This window comes from Crinia signifera, chromosome 8, assembly GCF_055691185.1.
Source record: "Crinia signifera chromosome 8, ASM5569118v1, whole genome shotgun sequence".
NCBI classification, from domain to species: Eukaryota; Metazoa; Chordata; class Amphibia; order Anura; family Myobatrachidae; genus Crinia; species Crinia signifera.
In genome coordinates this window covers 59073380-59096252 of record NC_139224.1, presented here as the reverse complement: position 1 = coordinate 59096252, position 22873 = coordinate 59073380, and the positions used below count along the sequence as shown (strand labels likewise).

The 22873-nt window shown below is 41.1% G+C and overlaps 1 protein-coding gene across 3 annotated transcripts in view; it reads left to right on the top strand.

Annotated features, from left to right (window-relative positions):
• Nucleotides 1-22535, top strand: part of MGAT3 (beta-1,4-mannosyl-glycoprotein 4-beta-N-acetylglucosaminyltransferase) — an 82316-nt gene extending 59781 nt beyond the window's left edge. For all 3 annotated transcript variants that reach the window (XM_083156508.1, XM_083156509.1, XM_083156507.1), the window contains exon 2: nt 15928-22535. In XM_083156508.1, the coding sequence (XP_083012634.1) occupies nt 15929-17443 (1515 nt within the window). In that variant the 5' untranslated portion in view covers nt 15928 and the 3' untranslated portion in view covers nt 17444-22535. The remainder of the gene's footprint in view (nt 1-15927) is intronic.
• The last annotated feature ends 338 nt before the right edge of the window (nt 22536-22873 follow it).

The following is a 22873-nucleotide window of genomic DNA, read 5'->3' as shown; positions in this document are numbered from 1 at the left end:
TGATATGTTGCTATGGGCAACCAATCAGTATCTATTTATTCATTTAGTAGCTTATAGAAGATAATAGATCTGATTGGTTGCCCACAGCAACATCCCTTGTGACCTAAAACTCCCTCCTTAGTAAATTTCCCCCTAAGTGCAGAATAGTTTTCAAATCAACCCCTGCCGAGATTGCCAGCTGCCAAATGGAGTAAGTAAACACAATACTGGGTATACATTATCAGATAAAATGGCTCTCGACTGCCATTATGACTGACCAGCTAAAACCATCAGATATGGTGCCCATTTAATGTGAGGTATCTTATAGCTCATGGCCATGATTTTGGCTTTTATACCCTGGGAAGGGAACATTTCCCTATCTTTGATGGGCTACCTAGTCCAATCATCAGTTGTCCAGATCTGGACAACCGATGATTGGACCAGTTGGGAATGTTGGAAGATTTCTTTATGCCTAACTTTCCGATCAGCGCTGATTGGTTGCAGCTGTACACTATGTAGTTATCAGCCCGTCAGGCTAGTTATCTGAAGATTGGTGCGATAATTGCATAATGGAGGTTATTCTGATCCAATGCAACACTGCGAAGTTTCCAGCATTGCGTGTCGACTTATTGCCACTCGCATGGCCCCCTGCCCCCCCCCCCCTTGCACACTGAATTCACCTGCACGTTTTGAATGTTTTGCATAAACATCCATTCGCAGCCTAGGGGGCAAGGACAACGTCATTCGATGGTCGCCGACCATCGAATTATGTGGAATGAGCACGCAAAACTAAGAAGACACTCTCAGGTGTCTAAAGCTGGCCAAACATCAAAAAGATATTGTACCCAATCATACAATCTCAATCGATTGTAAGATGGATTGTATGCAGATTGTGTGCACATCTTGTGTACACAATCATACAATCAATCATAAGATGGATTGTATGACTGATTGTATGATGGATTGTATGCAGATTGTGTGCACATCTTGTGTACAAAATCATGCAGCAGATGGATTGTGTGTAGATTGTGTGTCCAAAAACCACCAAGGACTGCTGGGGATTTCAAGGGAAATTGTACACAATCATGAGTGCAATCGATCTTAAGATCGATCTTTCTGATGTATGGCCAGCTTTAGCTTTGCGTGCGCACAGTGCAAGGACAGGGTGGGCAGCTGACATCCAGTGATGTCAGCTGGCAGCCGCGTCACTGCCTCATTACCATGGTAACACCCATAAAATGCTGGGAGTTTCCATGGGCGCGTCCATCCGCCACTGCCCCCTCCCGCACTGGTGAGTGCAAATGGGATGGCGAACTTGTAGTTCACTGTGCCCGTTCGCGCCCAGAACATGCACAGAAATGCGCATTAGGCATAGATTGTTCCCCCATACGAATGCACGGGGGAGCGAAGGGACCAGAATAAGGTCCAATGTACAGAATGCTGTCGAAGTCTTTATCTATTGGTGATTAATTTAGATATGGCTGCCAGCTCTTTTTATCAGTCCTAACTCTCAGCGTTCTTCATCAGGTCTTGTTGTAATTGTTATTACCACTTTTAATGTATGAAATGCATATGATAAGGGAAACCATTGTTTCCAATACCCCATATCCTCTTATGCAATTCTGTAGATTTGTAGCAAAACTGCGGATTTCACAATGGCCTGGTCTGCTCAATTAAAATTCTTCACAACCATTGGAGTGACCTAAAGTGCTTCTTAACAGCTGCATGACAAATTCTTGCATTTCTAATGTCAATTTACTAGTATTCAAACTTTAAGATCAAATATATCGGGGGAAATCAATTCTCGGGGATGTTCTACGGTGATGTTTGGCTGCGCACATTTTTTAGAATTCTAGTAACCCATCATGCCTAATTTTCCTAAGCATAACCATAGAGTGCGAGAGAAAACTGTCAATGCTGGTAGTAACAGACATCACCGCTTCACAGACATCACCGAGAATTGAATACCCCCCCCCCATATTATGAAATGAACTAGAGATCATTTCGTTATAGCATTGGCTCCTGTTTTGTGTTACAAATAAAGAACTGTGATTACTACAATAGCCTTACATTTGCACATTCTACAAAATTTTGTCTGGTTACCCGCCGACGTTAAGAAAACTCCAGTGACGTTGCATGCCCAATGCTATTCTTCCAGGATGTATAATATCCCAGCTATTGTTACTTTCTGCATGCATAGGACCTGTACTGCTCCTGCACTATCTGGTCCTGCGGCGTAGCAAGTAACTTGGCACCAGACTGGCAGTCATTTTTGCTTTGGAGATTTGATGGCCTCTGCGACATGTGGCTTACACTGCGCTAAGGGTTCCACAAGCCATCCAGTGGTGAGTGAGTGACCCAATACTGGGTCCTGGGATGCAGTTTACTACTGCTTCTACAAGATGCCTCCTGCTGCATTACCATACAGCGCATTCCAACCAAGACTGAATAAGGCCCATTCTGTTTGACATGGTGATAAGCAGCACTAGCGGTGGGGTGGGGTGGAAGGAGACCGTGGCAGAACAAAAGGAAATAAATCTGTCAGTGGCACTTCACCAAGCTCCTGCTCACATCTGTCTAAAGGTGCCCATACACGTTACAATTATTGTATACAATATCGCATCTCGGTTTTACGATGAGATGATATCTAGTACAAAAAGTATGTTCACCACACTTTTTGTGCTAGATCTCATCGCAAAACCAAGATGCGGAATTGTATTCAATAATTGTAACGTGTATGGGCACCTATAGCAATTTTGAGTGGTGAATGCTACATTTTGGGGCTGGCATTTACATAAAATACCCCTGATAATGCGTTCTCTTACAGGGGCTAAGTGGAAGGTTCATGAAAATTCACTGATCAAATATGAATGCCGCTTTTCTATGTGTTGTGTGTTATATTTTGTTAGTGGGAAAGTACCGTCTTGTGATACTACATTTATGTGGCTATAGCATCATGTTGTACCCAGGGGTTAAAGTGGGGGGGAACTGGGTGGAACTGAGTTCCACCACCTCTAGTGGCAGGGGGAACTCAGTTCCACCTCCACCACAACACAGCACTGTTATCCCAACAGAAAATACTGACTGCTTTATTTTTACACTGCAATATAGATCTCACTTTGAAGTAATTCCCTACCCAAATCAAATTCTCTCTGCACAAGTAACATCTGTCCCCTGCAGTGCACATGGTTTTGTCCATCTAAGAAAGATTTTGTCAGAAAGAGTGAACTAGAATAAGGTCCTATGTTCTTTTTATACATGCATGTGTGACATACATGTATAATGAATACTACTGTGTAGCGTAACTTGAATAAGACGTGCTACTGTATATCATAATGTGACTACTATGTGGTATTATATGAATCAGGAACACTACATGTGGTCAGTATGATTTTGATGTGTGGTATAATTTGAATTGGGGGCACCATTGTGTGAGCACACCCTTTCCTTGTGAGACCACTGTCCCTTTATAAAGTTTGGCAAGTAGAGCACAAATTTGCAGTTTGTGGGGGGTGCCGAAAACTCTGTCACTGACCCGATCTGTCTAATTGGGGGGACGACATGAGTTCCACCACCTCTCCAGGACCACTTTAAGCCCTGGTTGTACCCACTTTGTATCTGACTGGGAAAAAAATTAATCTGAGGTCGGGAAGCATTTATTACCATTACAGTTTTTTGGTAGTAAATGTGGAATATTTTAGGTCTTAGGATATGTACACTGTGCTGCTGTCTAATAGGATGCAGCTGCACTGTGTAAGGGTGGGTGGATGTGATAAGTGGGAGCTAGAGGCTTGGGAAGGATCCATTGATGTGTATATTTCCTTTTTAAGATTGCAAGTGACAGGCTCAATGTTGAAGAATAAAGAGATACATATTCAGCAGCATTCTAGTACTGTATTTCAAAAAGAGATGGCCCCATCACGCAGTGTTACAGAGGGGCAAAAGTCCTTAGTGCTCCAGTTGATGTGGAAATGATTTCTTTAAGAGCATACAAATGCTCCTTTGAACTTTGTTCCCTATTTTAAATTATCCTCACGTGGGAGAATTCCTTCTGTGTAAAAAGCTGGAGAAGCCGAACACCACATTCTCAGGCTCCTAATGTGACTGGGGCAAGCATTCTCAGCTCTGTCCAAGCTCTGTTATATCTGCTCTATATTTGGCCCTATGTCTCTTACAGAGCCTGACTACCTCACTGTTTTTGTTTCATGACACTCTCATTTTAGCACTGTTTGGTCAGTACGGTGTATTGGTTAGCATTACTGCCTCGCAGCGCTGAGGTCATGGGTTCAATTCCCACCATGGCCATAACTGTGCGGAGTTTGTATATTCTCCCCGTAATTGCATGGGTTTCCTCCGGGTACTCCGGTTTCCTCCAACAATCCAAAAATATACTGGTAGGCTAATTGGCTCCTAACAAAATTAACCCTAGAATGTGTGTGTGTGTGTGTACATGTGGTAGGGAATATAGATTGTAAGCTCCACTGGGGCTGGGACTGATGTGAATGTCAAATATCATCTGTAAAGTGTTGCGGGATATGTATGCCCTATATAAGAAACTGTTATTAAATAAATATTGTTTAACCAACAAAGATTTATTGTTGTTGCTTGTTTAAGTCAATGGAAACTGGTTCTCTGGACTCAGGAGTGGCACACCAGCTATTTCCTCACTTGGCGCTATTACTTGTGTCTTTAGACTGGGCAGATTCACCAATTCTAAAGAGGCCTACTCATATGGATATTTGCTGAGCGGTCTGAGCGATGCTAGATCGCTCAGCACACAGCAATGTGAGAACACTGGCCCTGGCTTATTAATATCCAGCAGTGTTTTGGAGACATATATAAACAGGTGTGTGATGTAGAAGCTTGGTGGACAAACATTGCAGGCAGCCGACCCAACAGCAGTTTCAACCAGGAAAACCAGGACCTCCTGGTTGAAACGGCTGTTGGGTCGGCTGCCCACAATGTTTGTTTAACCATGCCTATCTTGTAAATACAAAACACCTTTGTCTACAATGAGTGCTGGTTCTTCTTTAGTCTCTCTGCCTGCTGCGTGTATTGGGTGAGTGTGAATGTGTATATGTATGTATATATTATTTATATATATATTAGTGTGTGTGGATGTATATGATTAGCGGGATGTAGAATTATAAAAACATTTTTTTTTAAATACAGCCTATTGTAGCAAAATGGAAGATTGTTCAAATGTACTAAACACACATATGTGGGTGTAATTGCCTAATCTCACTAATTAGGCTCCTGAAAATCGAGGGTTATTCCAAACCGGGAGAGTACGCCACATTAATGGATTCTACACCATGTACTAGTTACTTTACAAAGTTTTTAGCGTCGCTCCTCAAGTACACTTAACAAGCCACGTTCTCTGGATTTCTTAAATCATATACCACTGAGTTAATCTTTTGCTGGTCAGTAATTATCACACCTTTTTTCCACTAACAGGAATCCTACTAATCTGATCTGTTTTGGTACTTGAGGATTGGCGTTAAACTCGTAAAGCTTTTTTGATGTCAGCTTGGGTATAAAAAAATAGTGCTGAACACAGAATCTTCAGTTACTTGTCAGCTGTGTACTGTGTATGCTATATTCCTTGCAGCCCTAACATGACATGATTTAAGGTAAGCTCTATATATGGGAAAAACAGTATTTCCACCAAGTGATTTAAATGTTAAAAAGTAAAGTTAGAACTTAAAAAAAATGAAAATAATTAATAGTTTAAACCTAGAGCTAAATTAAATGGATAGGCTGGGGCCTTGATGACCAGGTCCACTGTAAATCAGATACACAGTAGAGATCTGTTGCCATGGTAACTGCGACCCGTAACCCATGCCTCCTTAATCCTCCCTTCCTGGATCGACAAACATACATAAAGTTTAACTGATTTTGAAGACAAAATGTAAATCACTATGCTCTTCTTTTGTGCCTCTTTAGGGCTTAAAACAAGTACATATGATCTGGGCAGCCGAGGGGGGGGGGGGGGGGGGGGGGAGCGGGTACTAATTACCTGGGCACAGGTAGGGATCAGGTCGCATCGGGACTCGCATCGCACGGCATCATGTCGGCCGTGTGTACACACCATTATACATGTACGTGTGCAGATTCACACCTTCATGTAGGTCTTTTTTGAAGGTTACTAGGTTTATACAATCTGGAACATGTGTGAGTATGGGAGAGGTGAATTATTTTGAGAGATATTTCCTCATAGTTCTCAGTTAACAGAGACGGTGATTGAACAACATTTTTTTTATCAATCAAATGTATGTCACGGAATAACTAGAAATTCCAGAGTATGTGTCACCAATCCACTCCCCGCCAACTTTGGTTGCCTAGGTCTGTACGAGCTCCGGGCAAGTCAAAGATGCATAGCAACGACTCCAGGAATGTGTGACAAAGCCCTACCCCAGAATCTCCCTGCTGCTTTGCTGTTGCATGGAATTATAGTGTGGACTCCATAGCTTCCTGGGCTCATAAGTTTTCATTGTGTCTCTGCCACCCAGTGATGCTCCATCCTGATACGAATATTCTAGGGAGGATCAGCTTTTTTCTAGCACAGCCTGTATAATGTAAAATGACAGAACCTGATGGTTGGTACTTTATCTCTCTTTCAGTTATCTCTTTCCACTATTTGATAAATCTCCCCTAAATCAATAACTCTCCTACACATGATCTTGAACTATGAGCCTAATTCAAACTTGATCAAAGGCCAAGTTGTTCTCAAAATGGGAGAAACCATGTGCACTGCATGTGGGGCAAATGTTACACATGCAGATAATGTTAGATGTGGGTGGGGTGTGTTCAAACTTAAATATAATTTGCAGTGTCAAAATAAAGCAGCATGTATTTACCCTGCATAGAAATAAAATAACTCACGCAAATCTAACTCTCTCCACTTTAAATTTGCCCCATCTGCCATGGCACATAGGGCCTTATTCTAGTTCACTCTTTCTGACAAATTCCTTCTTAGATGGACAAAATCATGTGCACTGCAGGGGGGGGCAGATGTAAAATGGGCAGAGAGAATTAGATTTGGGTGAGTTATTTTGTTTCTGGTCAGGGTAAATACTGACTGCTTTATTTTTACACTGCAATATAGATCTCACTTTGAAGTAAAACCCCACCCAAATCTAATTCTATCTGCACATATTACATCTGCCCCCCTGAAGGATTTTGTCAGAAAGAGTGAACTAGAATAAGGCCCATCGTTTTGCCCACTTTGAGAACAAATTTGTCCTGCGATCAGGTCTGAATAAGGCCCAATATGCATTCATTGTAGCTACTGGATCTTGTTGTAGACAGACAGACTGAGGAGGCCCTTACTACATATTTACATAGGCCCGATATCCTTTGCTGCTAGTTAGGCGCTTGCATGTAGGAATTTGATTCTCACATACACTTTTAAAACATATTTAGCTTTTTTTTTCAATCCCTCCTTAAATGCCAGTTCCCCTTTCTTTTTTTATTTAAGACATTTTTTATTAAAAATTTTTTTTATCAAGAAATAAATTGTACAATACAAATAAAGAAGCTTTACATTAACAGTATTGTCTGTCGGTTATTAATATTGTGACATAACTTCAACGGGGAGTCGTATGAGATTCTTCGCCTCGTACGGGAAATGTACATTGCATAGTAATAAGAAGTGTGTAGCGAACAGAAGATATAAACTTTGTGGTTAGCACAGTGGTCAGGGAACTCTGTCCTCATTACCCCACACAGTGCATGTTTTTCTGGTAACCCAGCAGGTGCACAGGTGTACTAATTACTCACAGACACATTTTATAAGGTCCGCAGGTGGAGTTAATTATTTCGCTTGTGATTCTGTGAGGAGACCTGCAAAACATGCACTGCGTGGGGTATTGAGGACCGAGTTCCCTGACCACTGGGTTAGCATAACCGCTCCGATATATAAGCTATAATTAACAAATCATACGATTGGCAATATAGAGTATAAGGACAGACAATAGCAATATACTTATAATAGAAACATTATGACTACATAAAACCTCTTCTTGGCATTCTCAACAACGATGAAGGGGTTAAAGAGGAGAGGGGGGGGAGGGAGGAAGGGAAGGGAAGACAGTGACAGCTCCAAAGAATGAAATCTAGCATATATTGTTAAACAATCCAAGCAAACCATATGTAATAGCATGTGATTAATTTTGTAGCTTCAAATGAGTATGGTGGAGTTAAGTGAGGTTAGAGGGGAGGGCAACTTGGCCTATCAAAAACTAGGTTGTGTTCTCAAAACTCTTCTGTATGGAGGTTTGTATTGTAGTATCAAGTGTCAAAATATAGATATTCCATTTAGCATAGAAGCGAGCCACCCCTTTCTCAATGCCTGTTCCCCTTTATAAAAATCTTGGTAAACCTTATACTTGGCAACTAGAACATAGGCAGCTAGCACTGCCCAGTGCCTAGTACTTGGAAACACTGAACTTTTATAAGTGTGTGTCAGTCAGTCATTCATATGGGGCTGAGCATATAAATAAGGACTCTCAAATTGTTAACAAGTTTAATAATCATTTATTCCTAGCTGGCATTTTTGAAAAATATTTCATTTTACACAAAGTCTTTATTGGGTATCCTTAGCTCTTGTGTTGCTAAATAATTTAGTATTAAATGTTATGTAACACGCGGTCCAAAAATTCTTTTTTTTTACTGACTATTTTCTGATCTCTGTACCGAAAAAATAGCCAAAACCTTCCTTTATTTTTTAAAAACTTAGTTTTTGTCCCTTTTTACAATGATCAATATATATAAAAGTGTTTGAATGATCACATAAGGAGAAGCGTGTTTTAGTAAGGAAGAGGATGAGCGGGGGTGGTGGAGGAGCAAGGTGAATGTTTTCATCAAGATCTATTGGACCTTGGATGTCATTATCAGGGGCAATACAATGCGAGTAGGATGGGTGATTATATTTTGGAGCTAATACAAGAAAGTCCATACAATCACAAAAGGAATACGGAAAATATTAATTTCTAAACTTTTTTTTTTTTAATATACATTCTGTTAGAGTAGTAATTTCAATTCATAACAAAAGTTTTTTGTTCTTTTTTTACATACAATAAAGGTATGAAAACAGGGGAATGTTCTTAAACTCCTTAATTTTATTCTGATCGTTACAAAGCAAACTTTTTGGGGTAAAACTATTTTTTCTTTAATCATGTGGCTATAATATCACACACACACAACATACTTGCAGCGTTGTGTGTGTGTGTGTGACATGGTTACAGCGTTGTGTGTGACATGGTTACAGCGTTGTTTGTGTGACATACTTACAGTGTTGTGTGTGTGTGTGTGTGTGTGTGTGACATACTTACAGTGTTGTGTGTGTGACATGGTTACAGTGTTGTGTGTGTGACATACTTACAGTGTTGTGTGTGTGTGTGTGACATGGTTACAGCGTTGTGTGTGACATGGTTACAATGTTGTGTGTGAAATACAGCATTTTGTGTGACATGGTTACAGCGTTGTGTGTGTGATGTGGTTACAGCGTTGTGTTTTATACTTACAGTATTGTGTGTGACATACAGCGTTTTGTGTGACATGGTTACTTATGTAGTATCTGGGCCCACGATTTTGTGATTGTATGCCTTACCTTAAGGCATACAATCAGATGCGATTTGACGCGATTTTCGGCAAAATCGCATCGAATCGCATTCGATGCGATTTTGCACAGGATTCAATGTTAACAAGGTCCTGTTCATTTCCCCACTATCCAAGTGGGCATAGAGTTGATTTTATATAGCGTGGCGAGCCCCGCGGAAAACATTTTAAGTAATCCGCGGCCCCTTGCGGGGCTCGCTGCGCTCGCCACGCTTCGGGCTCGGGGGCTCGCTGCGCTCGCCACGCTATATAAAATTGACTGTATGCCCACTTGGATAGTGGGGAAATGAACAGGACCTTGTTAACATTGAATCCTATCCTATTTCGATGCGATTTTCCGACCCGATCTTAAAATCGGGCGCCCAGATACTACATAAGTACCCAGCATTGTGTGTGTGTGTGTGTGTGTGTGTGTGTGTGTGTGACATACAGCATTGTGTGTGTGACGTGGTTACAGCATTATGTGTGTGACGTGGTTACAGCGTTGTGTGTGTGACGTGGTTACAGCGTTGTGTGTGTGACGTGGTTACAGCGTTGTGTGTGTGACGTGGTTACAGCGTTGTGTGTGTGACGTGGTTACAGCGTTGTGTGTGTGACGTGGTTACAGCGTTGTGTGTGACATGGTTAAAGCGTTGTGTTATACTTACAGCGTTGTGTGTGTGACAGTGTTGTGTGTGACATACATACAGCGTTGTGTGTGACATGTTTACAGCGTTGTGTGTGTGACATACTTACAGCGTTGTGTGTGATATGGTTACAGCGTTTTGTGTTATACTTACAGCGTTGTGTGTTTGACATGGTTACAGCGTTGTGTTTTTGTGTGTGACGTGATTACAGCATTGTGTTTGTGACATGGTTACAGCATTGTGTGTGTGTGACATGGTTACAGCATTGTGTGTGTGTTTGACATGGTTACAGCTTTGTGTGTGACGAGTTGTGTGTGACATACTTACAGCGTTGTGTGTGTGACATACTTACAGCGTTGAGACTTACAGTCCCAACTTTCTCTGTCCTAACAGTATTCTGTTGAACCTTCCGCCTCCCAAGCCCTGGAGCCCGTTTACTCTAATGGGTGATATGCTTTTAATCATCTACTCTTGTGAATGTATTTAATAAATTATTTTTGTTTTATATTTTAAAACGTTATTTGCACCATCCTTGGCTCTTGAGTTTTTGCAGAATCTGCTTAGAGGAATAAAGGATAAAGAAGATTTTATTGTAATATGCGCTTTTATTAAAACTCCATGTGAGTGCAACATCTCAATTAAAATCATGCTCCATTTATGATACAGGATTGCACTATGTCTGTTTTGCTTTTGAGCTTTTTCAGATTCCTGGATTGTATTGTACTAAAAGACTTTTGTTATGCACATTTACCATATTTGGTGTAAGTGATCTATAGGTTTCGCCAGTGGGTGTTATAACACTTTTTTCTGTCAACAATTATACTGGTTTTGTGTTAGTATAGTGGCTACAGTACATTTGCAAGGTTCTAAGCAACCCCTCCTATTACTTATCCATATTCAATTCTTTGTGCGTTTCGGCTGCACACATCAACTGATCCATATTCAATTCTTTGTGTGTTTCGGCTGCACACATCACAATAGAATGTACCTATATAAGGTACCTCACTATCACCACATTGTCCTGCTCTCCTCTATGTGGTACAATGGTAAAGTGTCAGTGTTAGTGGTCATTGAAATAGATGTCTGTGACAGGACTGTGTGGGTCTATCACAGGTTTGTGTGTGATTTCATGTCCGTCTGTGGAATGTTTGACTGTCATAGGATTTGCAGTGCACACAGTGTTCATGTGTTAATGAACTTTGGTTGACTTTACGTGTAGGTGTTCAAATATTTGCAGCATGCAAACTCTATGGGAGAGTAGTGTAATATATTGATTTCCTAATAACTTTTTATATTGCAGTCATTTATAATTGTATGTTTCATTGCATTAAAATCCAGTCATTGCATTAAAATCCAGTAGACATATGTAAGGGCTTGCATTACAGCAAGTAGTAATGTAGTGTGTAAAGGTTTTACTGTATTTTCCACTAATTTTCTAAATACATTTATTTGTTTCTTATTTCTAGAGATAAAAAACAAAACACATGAAAATGTATCTATAAATTGTGTTCTACATTTTCCCCCACTACCACCCTACCTTACCACAACCTACCCATCCCTTGGTTGCAAATCCTATCTCAAAAGTGCATTTAATGTATGTATTTGGCATGCAGTTATGTTCCCAGCAGACGGTGTTGGCAGTGAAAATACTGAAACAGACATCCCAACTTGCGGCCAGAAGACTGGAGGTAGAAAAGGCGTATATGGGGCAGGTTAGCAGTAGCGCACGCAGGGGGGGTTTCTGAGTACCCAGAAACCCCCCCAGGAGTCTAAGGGACCTCATCTGAAAGCTGAGGGTCCCCTCTTTCCATGGGTATAAGAATTGTAAAAATCGGCCATTGGCAACCGGAGATATCCGACTTCAAAGCAGTGATCCCCATCCAAGCCTGTTAATTGTTATTCCCAGTCAGATATTTCAGGTTTTGTCTGACTTAGAGTTTATGTGAGCCTATATTACAAAAGCTGGGTCTCTCCCCCTTTGATGGACACTAGGAGCTTGTCTCTACTGTTCCCAGAACCAGAGATATCAGCCTTCCAGCAGCTGGTTATTGCTCCAGCTCCATACACCTGGTATGTAGTTTTATATACTCATTGGTAGATTGCTCTGCCTCCTGAACTCTGATCCCCTAGTCCCCAATACCATTTGGTAGGAGGGGTTCTCTAGTTATTAATTCCATTAAAATCTAAGAAATCTATTTCCGGGAACTGGAGATATTTGCAGTCAAGCAAGCTGTCCTCCCACCAGAAAATTGTGAATAATAAAGCCCACTCCACATTACATCCCTCCTCTGCATATTAAACATCCTCTACCACCCTGGAAGTTATGTATCAGGGCCCCTTCATTCAGCCCAATGCCCTCTTCTCCCACCTCATCTCCCACCATCTGTGCAGTAAAGGGGTAATTAGTGGAAATTACTGATCCAGGCCCTACATGCTGAGCGGTTGATATAATATCCCCTAACACCCGCAGGACATCAAAGCTTCCCCCACCCCTACCGCTGGAGGATCGGTAGGGGGCCCCAATACATTGCTATGCCCAGGGGTCTACACTGCTGTTGACGCCCCTGTATGTGTATATATATATATATATTTTTTTTTTTTTTATTATTATTATTTATATATATTTGGTCTATATCTACAATACTTTAACTGACCCGGCCTATACTGGGTCACCTAAGTATCCATCTCCGTGCTTTGCTCCGCCCCTCTGGAAACCCCCTTCTGAAAATCCTGCGTTTGCCACTGGGTTAGGGTTACACCTGTGGGGGGGGGGGGGGTTAGGTGTAGGCACTGTAGAGGGAATTTAGGATTACACTGTGGGGAGGTGGGGAAATGGGTTAAGGGTCCCATACACTACTGATTTGTGCCAGATTTCACCCAATTCTGGCGGATCAGGCCGAGAAATTGGGTGATCCAAACCACATATGTATGACCTGCGATCTCATGCACATCAGACCAGAGTCCGAGGTCGGACGTGCTGCACGCCCAAATTCCAGATCAGACCCCCTCCCGGTGGCGGGAAACGCATTCGATGCATCACATGCAGAAGTACCACATGCGATGGGTCAAGGGGGATCGGATGATATTTTGGATGATATTTCTTTCCTCGGAAAAGGCACATCGTGTACGTGTATGGGGGCCTTTAGAGTTGGTCGCGTAGAAGGAGGTGAGGATTAGGCTAGATGTGAGACGGGTAGAGAGTGGGATAGGAAGGTTAGGATAAGACCGTAGCAGAGAGGGTTAGGCTGTGGGTATGGAAGGTGGGGACAGTATATACCGACCCCTATCCGGAAAACCTCCATCGGGATGCCGGCGTCAGTATTCTATGTATGTATGTACACACCAACCAAACCAGCTTCATAACACTGTCCAGAGGTCTTCTGTGAATGTACATGAATAACAAGGCTTAGCAATAATTTATTCTATATATTTAGAGATTAATGTAATTAAGAATTGAGAGAGATAACTGGGTTATCTTAGTGGAGGCGCAGCAGATAGAGCTGTGTGGTCAAGTAGCAGTACAAAAGATGGGGGTGTCACTCCCCAATATAGACAAACAGAAAAAGATATGGAGGTGACTGCGCTAATGATCTAGTTATAATATGCTACTCACATCGATATTCAAAATATTTAATATGCAATTTCTAACATACAATGTACAATAAAAAATGGTTTTAAAAAAGTTTTGAGTATTTCTTTAAAATATGTGGAGGGGGGGGAAGGATATCAAGGGGTGACTTTGACTGGTTTAATAGTCCATACGGTACCGTATTTTTGGGCCGGTTGGTTTGGTGGTAGTCCTTTTTCCGTTTAGGGTACCTCACTGTTGTTTGGTGGAATTGGTGGCTCCAATTGCCCCGTGGGCTGTCCCAATGGTGGGTGCAAGGTCTCCTGCAGATTCTGTAGCCCAATAGATGGTCTTTGGGTATTTTTGGATCCCAGGAGTGGTTTTAAGTCCAACAAGCAAAAAGTCCAAAATTTCTTCAGAGGTTTAAACGGTATTGTAGCGGAAGTAAAATAGTGGGTCCAGTCAGTCAGCCCCAGGTGATTCACCAACGCGTTTCGCTCCTACAGGGACCTTTTTCAAGGTGTCTTGAAAAAGCTCCCTGTAGGAGCAAAACGCGTTGGTGAATCACCTGGGGCTGACTGACTCGACCCACTATTTTACTTCCACTACAATACCGTTTAAACCTCTGAAGAAATTTTGGACTTTTTTTATTGTACATTGTATGTTAGAAATTGCATATTAAATATTTTGAATATCGATGTGAGTAGCATATTATATAACTAGATCATTATCCATATTTTTTTCTCGGTACTTATGTAGTATCTGGGCGTCCGATTTTGTGATTGTATGCCTTACCTTAAGGCATACAATCAGATGCGATGCGATTCGATGCGATTTTGCATAGGATTCAATGTTAAGAAGGTCCTGTTCATTTCCCCACTATCCAAGTGGGCATAGAGTTGATTTTATATAGCGTGGCGAGCGCAGCGAGCCATCGAGCCCGAAGCGTGGCGAGCGAACGCATATTTCTTAAAAAGTATTCTGTGTCCCCTCGCGGGGCTCGCTACGCTCGCCACGCTTCGGGCTCGGTGGCTCGCTACGCTCGCCACAGGTTTATATCCAACTCCATGCCCACTTGGATAGTGGGGAAAGGAAAAGGACCCCCTTTTCCCATTGAATTCTATGTTAAAATGGACTCAGACCATTTTAACATTGAATCCTATGGAAAAATCTTGACCATCGCATCGCATACGATTTGGTCGCATGCGATGCGATCCGATCCGATTTCTAAATCGGACGCCCAGATACTACATAAGTACCTTTTTCTCTTGTTAAATAGTAGTATGGTCTAACTGAGTTTGAATATACTAGTACATCAATAATTCCTGAACTATGTTCTGATTGGTGATCAAACAGCTGTTATAATCAGTTGGGTGTAATTTACTGTATGTAACACTGCTTTCACACAGTGGTGGCCGCATAACCAAGCAATTACCCGGCTTTTGAAGCGCCAGGTTATTCGGCCGCTCGCTGTCAGACCCCCTTCACACAGGAGAGCAAATCTCCGGGTCTAAAATTTAGACCCGGAGATTTGCTCTATCACATTGGGTTTTTCAACTGTTTGAAAGGGTCAACCCGGATCTTAAAGTTTGGGTCTCTAACCCTGGTCTTTTGCAGGGTCAGAAACCCGAAGTTTGAGATCCGGATTGAGCCTTTCACACAGAAAAATTACCCATGTAGTTCATAAAATTCCCCGGGGGGAACTGCTTCATCCAGGAATTTCATTTTCTGTGTGAAAGGGGTATAAAAAGTGGTTTACTAGAGAAGCACTTTTCTGTCTTCTCCCACTGCTGTGGAATTTACACTCCTCTCACTTTTCCTGTTGTAAAACCAGTGCCATACAGCCACGCATTACATGTCATTTAAACTAAATCCTTTTGTAAAACCTGTTTCATAGATTTCATTCATACTTTTAACCATTTCAGCTTCAATCTCCATATTCCAGCTTTAGACTAGCTGAGCACCTGTTAAGCAATATAAATCTAAAGCAGTAGTTGTCTAGTCTGAGCTTCATTGTAAGGCATGTCCTATAATTAGTTGGAACCCCCCAAGTTTAAAGTAACGTTTATCAGAAGTGTTACCCATGTTTGTACTTTTGCTATTGATCTAATAAATCTTTGTGTTTATGTACAGGATGAAGATGAGGTGGCACAAGATGTTCCTGCTGCTTTGCATGGCTGGCCTGTGTGTCATCTCTGTCCTCCACTTCCTGAAAGCCTTGTCTTATGTTTCGGTGTCCCGGGAATTGGTCGCTCTAAGTCCTAACTTCATTTCTGGCTTCTTCTGGGAGTCTCGCCCTTTAATGTCTCAACATTCAGAGAGGAGTGATGATGGTACCCAGGTACTGCGTACTGCTGGATACTACCGACCACCGCAAATCTTGCTTCAGCAACCCAAACCACCTCCTTCAAGACACGATGAAGGTATCAACACCGATGAATTGCATCTGAAAGAATTTATTTTGCAGGAAGATACAAACGAGTATTTTGTGCGGACTAAATCAGGCGGTGTATGTTTCAGACAAGGAACAAAGTCACTGGAACGCTTACCTTCTGAAAAACCAGAAAGAACTTCTGCACGTAGGGTATCCCCTGGTGTTGCCCGGCCGCAACAACCGCAATCACAGCGGCGTAGGAAATGGGTGGAGTGTGTGTGTCTGCCTGGCTGGCATGGACCCAGTTGTGGGGTTCCCACAGTTGTTCAGCACTCCAATCTTCCCACAAAGGATCGGCTAACACCTCGTCTAAAGCCACGTCGTGTTATCAATGCCCTCAACATCAACCATGAGTTTGATCTTCTAGAGACACGATTCCATGAGCTGGATGGGGCTGTTGATGTTTTTTTAATATGTGAATCAAACTTTACAGCTTATGGGGAGGCACGTCCTCTCTTATTTCGCCAAATGCTCCTTAATGGAACACTTGACTATATTAAATCCAAGGTGGTCTATGTCTTCTTAAACCATTTCCCCGAGGGTGGGAAGCAGGACGGGTGGATAGCAGATGACTATCTGCGGACATTTTTGACTCAGAATGGGGTTGGTCGATTACGCAACTTGCGAGATGATGACCTCTTCATTATTGATGATGCTGATGAGATTCCCAGCAGAGAGGGTGTACTATTTCTTAAGCTTTATGATGGGTGGACAGAACCCATTGCTTTCCACATGCGCAAATCTCTCTATGGCTATTTTTGGAAGCAGCCGGGGACCTTGGAAGTTATTTCTGGCTGCACCATTGGAATGCTTCGTTCCGTGTATGGCACAGACGGCATCCGACTGCGCCGGCGGGAGTATTATACAATGCCCAACTTCCGTCAGTATGAGAACAAAACTGGACACATTTTGGTTCAGTGGTCTTTGGGAAGCCCTTTACACTTTGCTGGCTGGCACTGCTCTTGGTGTTTCCCACCAGAAGGAATCTATTTTAAGTTGATCTCTGCACAAAATGGGGATTTTCCAAGATGGGGGGACTATGAAGACAAAAGAGACCTAAACTACATCAGGTGGCTCATAAAGACAGGGGGCTGGTTTGATGGGACCAAGCAAGAATACCCAGCTGCCGACCCACATGAGCACATGTATGCCCCAAAATTTATCATAGAAAACCCCAAACGTTTTGGATACTTACTTAAAAACCCTTATAGCTGAGGTGTTTTGCAAGATAAGAATCCTGAAAATGGTACGATTATCTTCAGCCACTAAGATTCTTATGTTTTTTTTTCTTCTTTTGCTCCCTCGTGGATCCACTGGAAAGGAGATTTGCCACTATCCAGAGAGGAACGTAATAAATCTTACCCAATGAGACTAGTGGTATATTGACTGGTGACTTTATTTTTTGTATGGTTGTAACTGAGGGAATGAAATTCTCAGGAGATTGGTGATGGTAATAGTTACCCAACAAGTGAGTGGTATTTCAACAGTGATACTCCAATCTAATGTGTGTTTTGTCAGTGCAGATGTTTATGCAACATTATATGTTTACATATCTTTCCTGTTAACTCTTTTTGTCTTAGGGAATCATCAATGCTTTGCCAGAAATAATGTACTTGAGTATGACTATGCACTTCCAGGTTTAAATGCAGAAAAATTTGCATTTAGAAACACTTTGCGGATTTTCCAGAAAACTCTATCGTTTCTAGACACTCCGTGAAAGCAAAAGGGTTACATTGCATTAACCCATAGTAGCAAGATCCTGGAAATCCATTGTTATACTTTTTTCTGCAACACGATCAAGCTGAAAGGTTGCTAGATTTCTAAAACATTATCATCATTGGTGCCAATGCATTGTAGGCCTTGAGGGATGGAAAGGATTGTAGACTAGTGGTAAAAAATGAAGGGATTGTGCACTTTTTTTGCTTCGCCTTTTTTGTCCTGCGCCAGGCGTTTATCTTTTGTTGCCAAATGTTCGATAAGAGTACATTATGTACCAATCCTTATCAGAATATAAACATATTTTAGTGGGAACAGGAGGCATCCATAATGCAGTTCTTATATAATTTTTTACATAAGGAAATCTTTGTCTTTTTATGGGTCTTGCTGCTTGTTCTATGGCAACCTTATCTTCTGTAATAACACACACAGAAAACCAGATCCGAGTCTGAGCTTCAGTTTACATTTGAAAGAAATGACATCACAAATTCAAGTCGGTTGCCTGAATTTTGCATTTGAAGCTGAAAGAGATTTGCCGTTTGCATCTGGTTTACATGGGCCACAGAGCTGAAACGGATGACCCCATAATAACCCATGTTAAATACATCACCGCCAGAAAAGCAGCTTTAACAGTATGGGAAGTTATATCTCTGACACTTGGCACTTTTTAGAAATTATAAATATAATAGAAGAGTCTGCGTCCAGTATCAATGTGGAAGCAAAGATCATATTATACTCTATGCTTGCAAAGGGAATCTTTGGTTTGCACCATTTTGGATTTATTTAAAAGGGAATTGCCATTATATGACAGTCTGCTCTTATTAGAGCCGACACATGTGGACAGAACAATGCTTCTGGTTGCAATGGTTATTTTGCCAGGTTTGAGTGAAATAGGGGGAAAGGTATAAGAATTTTTCAACATGGAAAATCAATATGTTGTCCATATCAGCCAGTCAGACTCCATGTGACTGCTACTACGTCCTAGAAAATGAAACCAAGAATCTGATTGATTGCTACAACAACGCCTCCAATTTTCCTGTTTTCGAAGGTTTGATCAATCGGAATCTTAGGTGATAGGTCAACATGCATTAGGTAAACGGGTACAAAAGGTTCATATGTAAAAGGTAGACCGTGCTTAAGGTCAACATGAAAATAATCAAGACATATGTGGTCAACACAAGTGTCTTTTTGTTTTCAACTTTTTCATTATTTCCAATCACTATGATATGAATAGTTACCTGTGCTGCCATAGTGGAACATTGACCATGTCCGAAGCACAGCGGTACACTAATTAGGGTGACATGGTTTAAAATGGTAAAAGTCATACTACAGAAAAAGCTTGTCCACCATTTTTGTGTCACATTTTGACCGTGTCGACCTTTTGTACATATTGAGCTTTACAAGCATCTCGCCTTTTTACATGTTGACCATATGGGATCAGCCTAGGGCAGTGGTTCTCAAACTCGGTCCTCAGGACTCCACACAGTTCATGTTTTCCAGGTCACCTGACAGGTGCACTCATTACTCACTGACACATTTTAAAAGATCAACAGGTGGAGCTAATTATTTCACTTGAGTCTAGGAGGACACCTGCAAAACATGCACTGTGTGGGGTCCGACTTTGAGAACCTGTGGCCTAATTATAGTTGACCCAGTGATCCACACACCCTGATAAATCTCACACAGAATCACCGAACTGTAGAAGCCACAAGACAGAACAAGGAGGGCATTTAGTATATGTAGTAAAGGCATTTTTATCTCTGAGACAAAAGTGATGATGTCATAATAAATTGGACGTGAATAAGATGTGGGCATTATCCATGGTGGATGTGTTACTGACTACTATTTATACAAGTATATAAGTAAGGATGTCACATGGCAAAGGATTTAGCTTAACATAAAGGGTCTCCTCCTGCCATTTGTTCTTGTCTATCCCCCTGTTTGTATTTTTGTGTCTGGATTTAAAAATTCACATTTTGTTTTATGAGCTTTAAATTAATTTATTGGTTTCTAAGATGTTTTATGTTTGCATTCCGCCTTTCAAAGCGTACTTTCAAATTGCAAACCGACAGGATTGAAAGAAACTGCTTTTGCTATTCATTTCTGAGGACTCTGGGAAATTCCTACTTTTAAGAAAAGAAAGTTGATCACTAATTATTGATTTGCGAGTCCTTGCTATATCATTATTTTTCTGTTCGCTTCTGAATGAATGTGAATATCTTATGAACTCTTGTCAGCATCTTTCCCGCAACAAGAATGACCTTATAGTACAATTTATTTTAGAAACACAAAATTTAAATCGTATGTTCTTAGCATATTGCAAAAAATGTGTTTAAAATCAGAGGCCAAATGTAATAGGGTGTGTGAATCAGAAAGTGAGTGATTTTGGGAGAGTTTTACCATTTTATATAAAGTGGCAATCATTTACACTGTAAAACCAAGTTGACTTTGCCATGTAATTGTTTGCCGCTTTAAAAATTTTTTGGGAAAACTCTCCCAAAATCTCTTACTTTCTGATTTTCACACCCTATTACATTTTGCCCCATAAGTGATTTTTTTTTTATAAACATTAGTTATCAGAGTAACTATAAATTTATGATAATGCAATTATGTAAATCATGACTAAAAAAACATGGCAGCATATTAACTGAAACAACATGCACTAAGGCCAGCCATCAATGTATGCTTGTATAACCGTCCATAAAGCCTATGTACTCACCATACAACAAAGGTAGAATATACTGTACATGCATTGGCAGATACTTTGAATGCAGAGTGCCAGTTGCAGGGGAAATTTTTTTTATTTCCGCTGTCTTAATCATATGTCAAGTGCTTATTCAGGATTGAGCTGTTTGTATACTGTACAGCTATACACATGCACAGCAGATACATGTTGGGGTTTGTGTGTTGCCTGCCTATAATACATTATATACCCCTTTCACACCGCACAAATAATCCAGTTCGACCCGGGTGGGAGTGCGGTGTAAAAGGGCTATGTTGAATATCCAGTGTCCAGCAACCCGGCAATTGACCAGGGTATAAAGCATTGATATTCACAGATTACCGGGCAGTGTAAATGGGTAACCTGGGTTGAGCGACCCGGGTCCCATTCACTTCTGTGGAGGAGGCAGCAGTGTCACCTCAGTGCTGCCTCCGCCCCGCCTGATGCGCCGCCACTCTGCCCCTTCCCCCGGGTGATGTCAGCGACCCGGTAATAGTCACTGTGGTCCGCAAATATTGCAAATGCCAGGTCACTCCCAGCACCAACCCAAATCCAGGGTGCAACCAGCATTTGTGATGTCAAAGGGGTAATAGTTTCAGTAACATTCTAGCTATTGTTTTGCTAGTGTTTAAAAATGAAAGCTAACATATGGTTGCTAGAAGTAACAGCACATTTATACACAAAGCAAAATAGAAGTATTAATTGTTGTGTTAATTGTGCCACATGTACATATAGTGTCAAATTATAATAATGATTTCGCACTATTCAACCTCATTACACTGTCAAAGCATCTACAATCCAAAGCTATGTGGCAATAATATGAAACATTATGAAAGGGAGTTATATCATTTTACAGGTAGGGAATCCAGTTACTACTGAAAGAAAGGCTGCTATTTCCACTTGACTTATCCCCACATATCATTTTTCATTTTAAGTGTTTTAGCTGTATTAGATGAGGGCAGTGCGGAAACACACAATCTCTATGAAACCCAAAAGAAACCATTATTTTGTCTGTCAGAGGGGGACGTTGTACACAATTACAGATATCGGCCAAAAATGGAAGAAATTCTGCAAACCTATCAAATAATCTGTGACCAAAAATGCTCTTTGATGGTTCTAGGAAAGTTACAATTGTCCCGCTCCTGACAGTATGTATGTTATATGTTGGCACACTGTCTTTAGTTCCAACATTATGCTTTGTTTATATTGTTCTCACCCTCCTTGTAAAGCTCTCAGAGCTACTAGGGACACTGTCATGGAAATGTGATTGTTTTAATCTGCTGTGTAAAATATAATTTAACTTTGCAATTCAGCATACTAGGGAATATGGTTTGTCATTTCTTTTGTTAAAATTCTCATCCACCTCGGTAGGGTTAGCTAGGCTGTCTACAGATTCTGCCATCATTGTTTATTGATGATCGCCAACTAATAGTCTGTCATAGATGCCTTTTAGTTAAAATGATAAATGATACCTGTCACCTACACCCAGTGGAAGCTGCCATGTTATTTACTGGTTCATAGTGAATGAATAATCTGCAGATTGAGGAATAGTGGTTCAGCATCCCACTGGCTGTCTCCACTCTGTGTCAAACACAGGTGCACTTTAACTTTTATATGTTCTGTCTCTTAGCAATTGGCCTCTTAATCAGCAGGAAGAATCCTACAATGTAAATTATGCAAATTAAATGAAAATGCTAGTTTCTGTTCAATGATCAAAATGACCTATATATGATTGCATGTAATATAAGTGGTGTGTGTGTACATAATGTATATGTGTAGATATATGTAAAAATCTATTTTTGATTTCTCAATGATACAGACACATAAGTCGCTATATGTAAATAAAGATCGTGAACATTTGAATAGTTACGTATTGAGTTCTATTTGTCATGTATGTTGTGTGAGATGAGCAGGTATTATATACAGTGTGAGCATTTTCTTTGTGCTGCACATGTGTACAAACAGTCCTGTGTTTTGTTTTGTTTTTGCTTTACCTTAGAGAAGCAGAATAGATGGAGGGCGTGCCAATCATAGGCCATGTACCGCAAGCGTGTGGTCTTACAAATGCAGGCACAAAATAGTCATCAGTGATGAAAATTATGACACTCAGCAGCTACTTCTGTCTGGTTGAGAGTTCTTCATTCCTCCCACTGTGGCTGCCTGCTCTGGTGTAGTCATATTCTTTTTTTGCTATGGCAGGTAGGTAA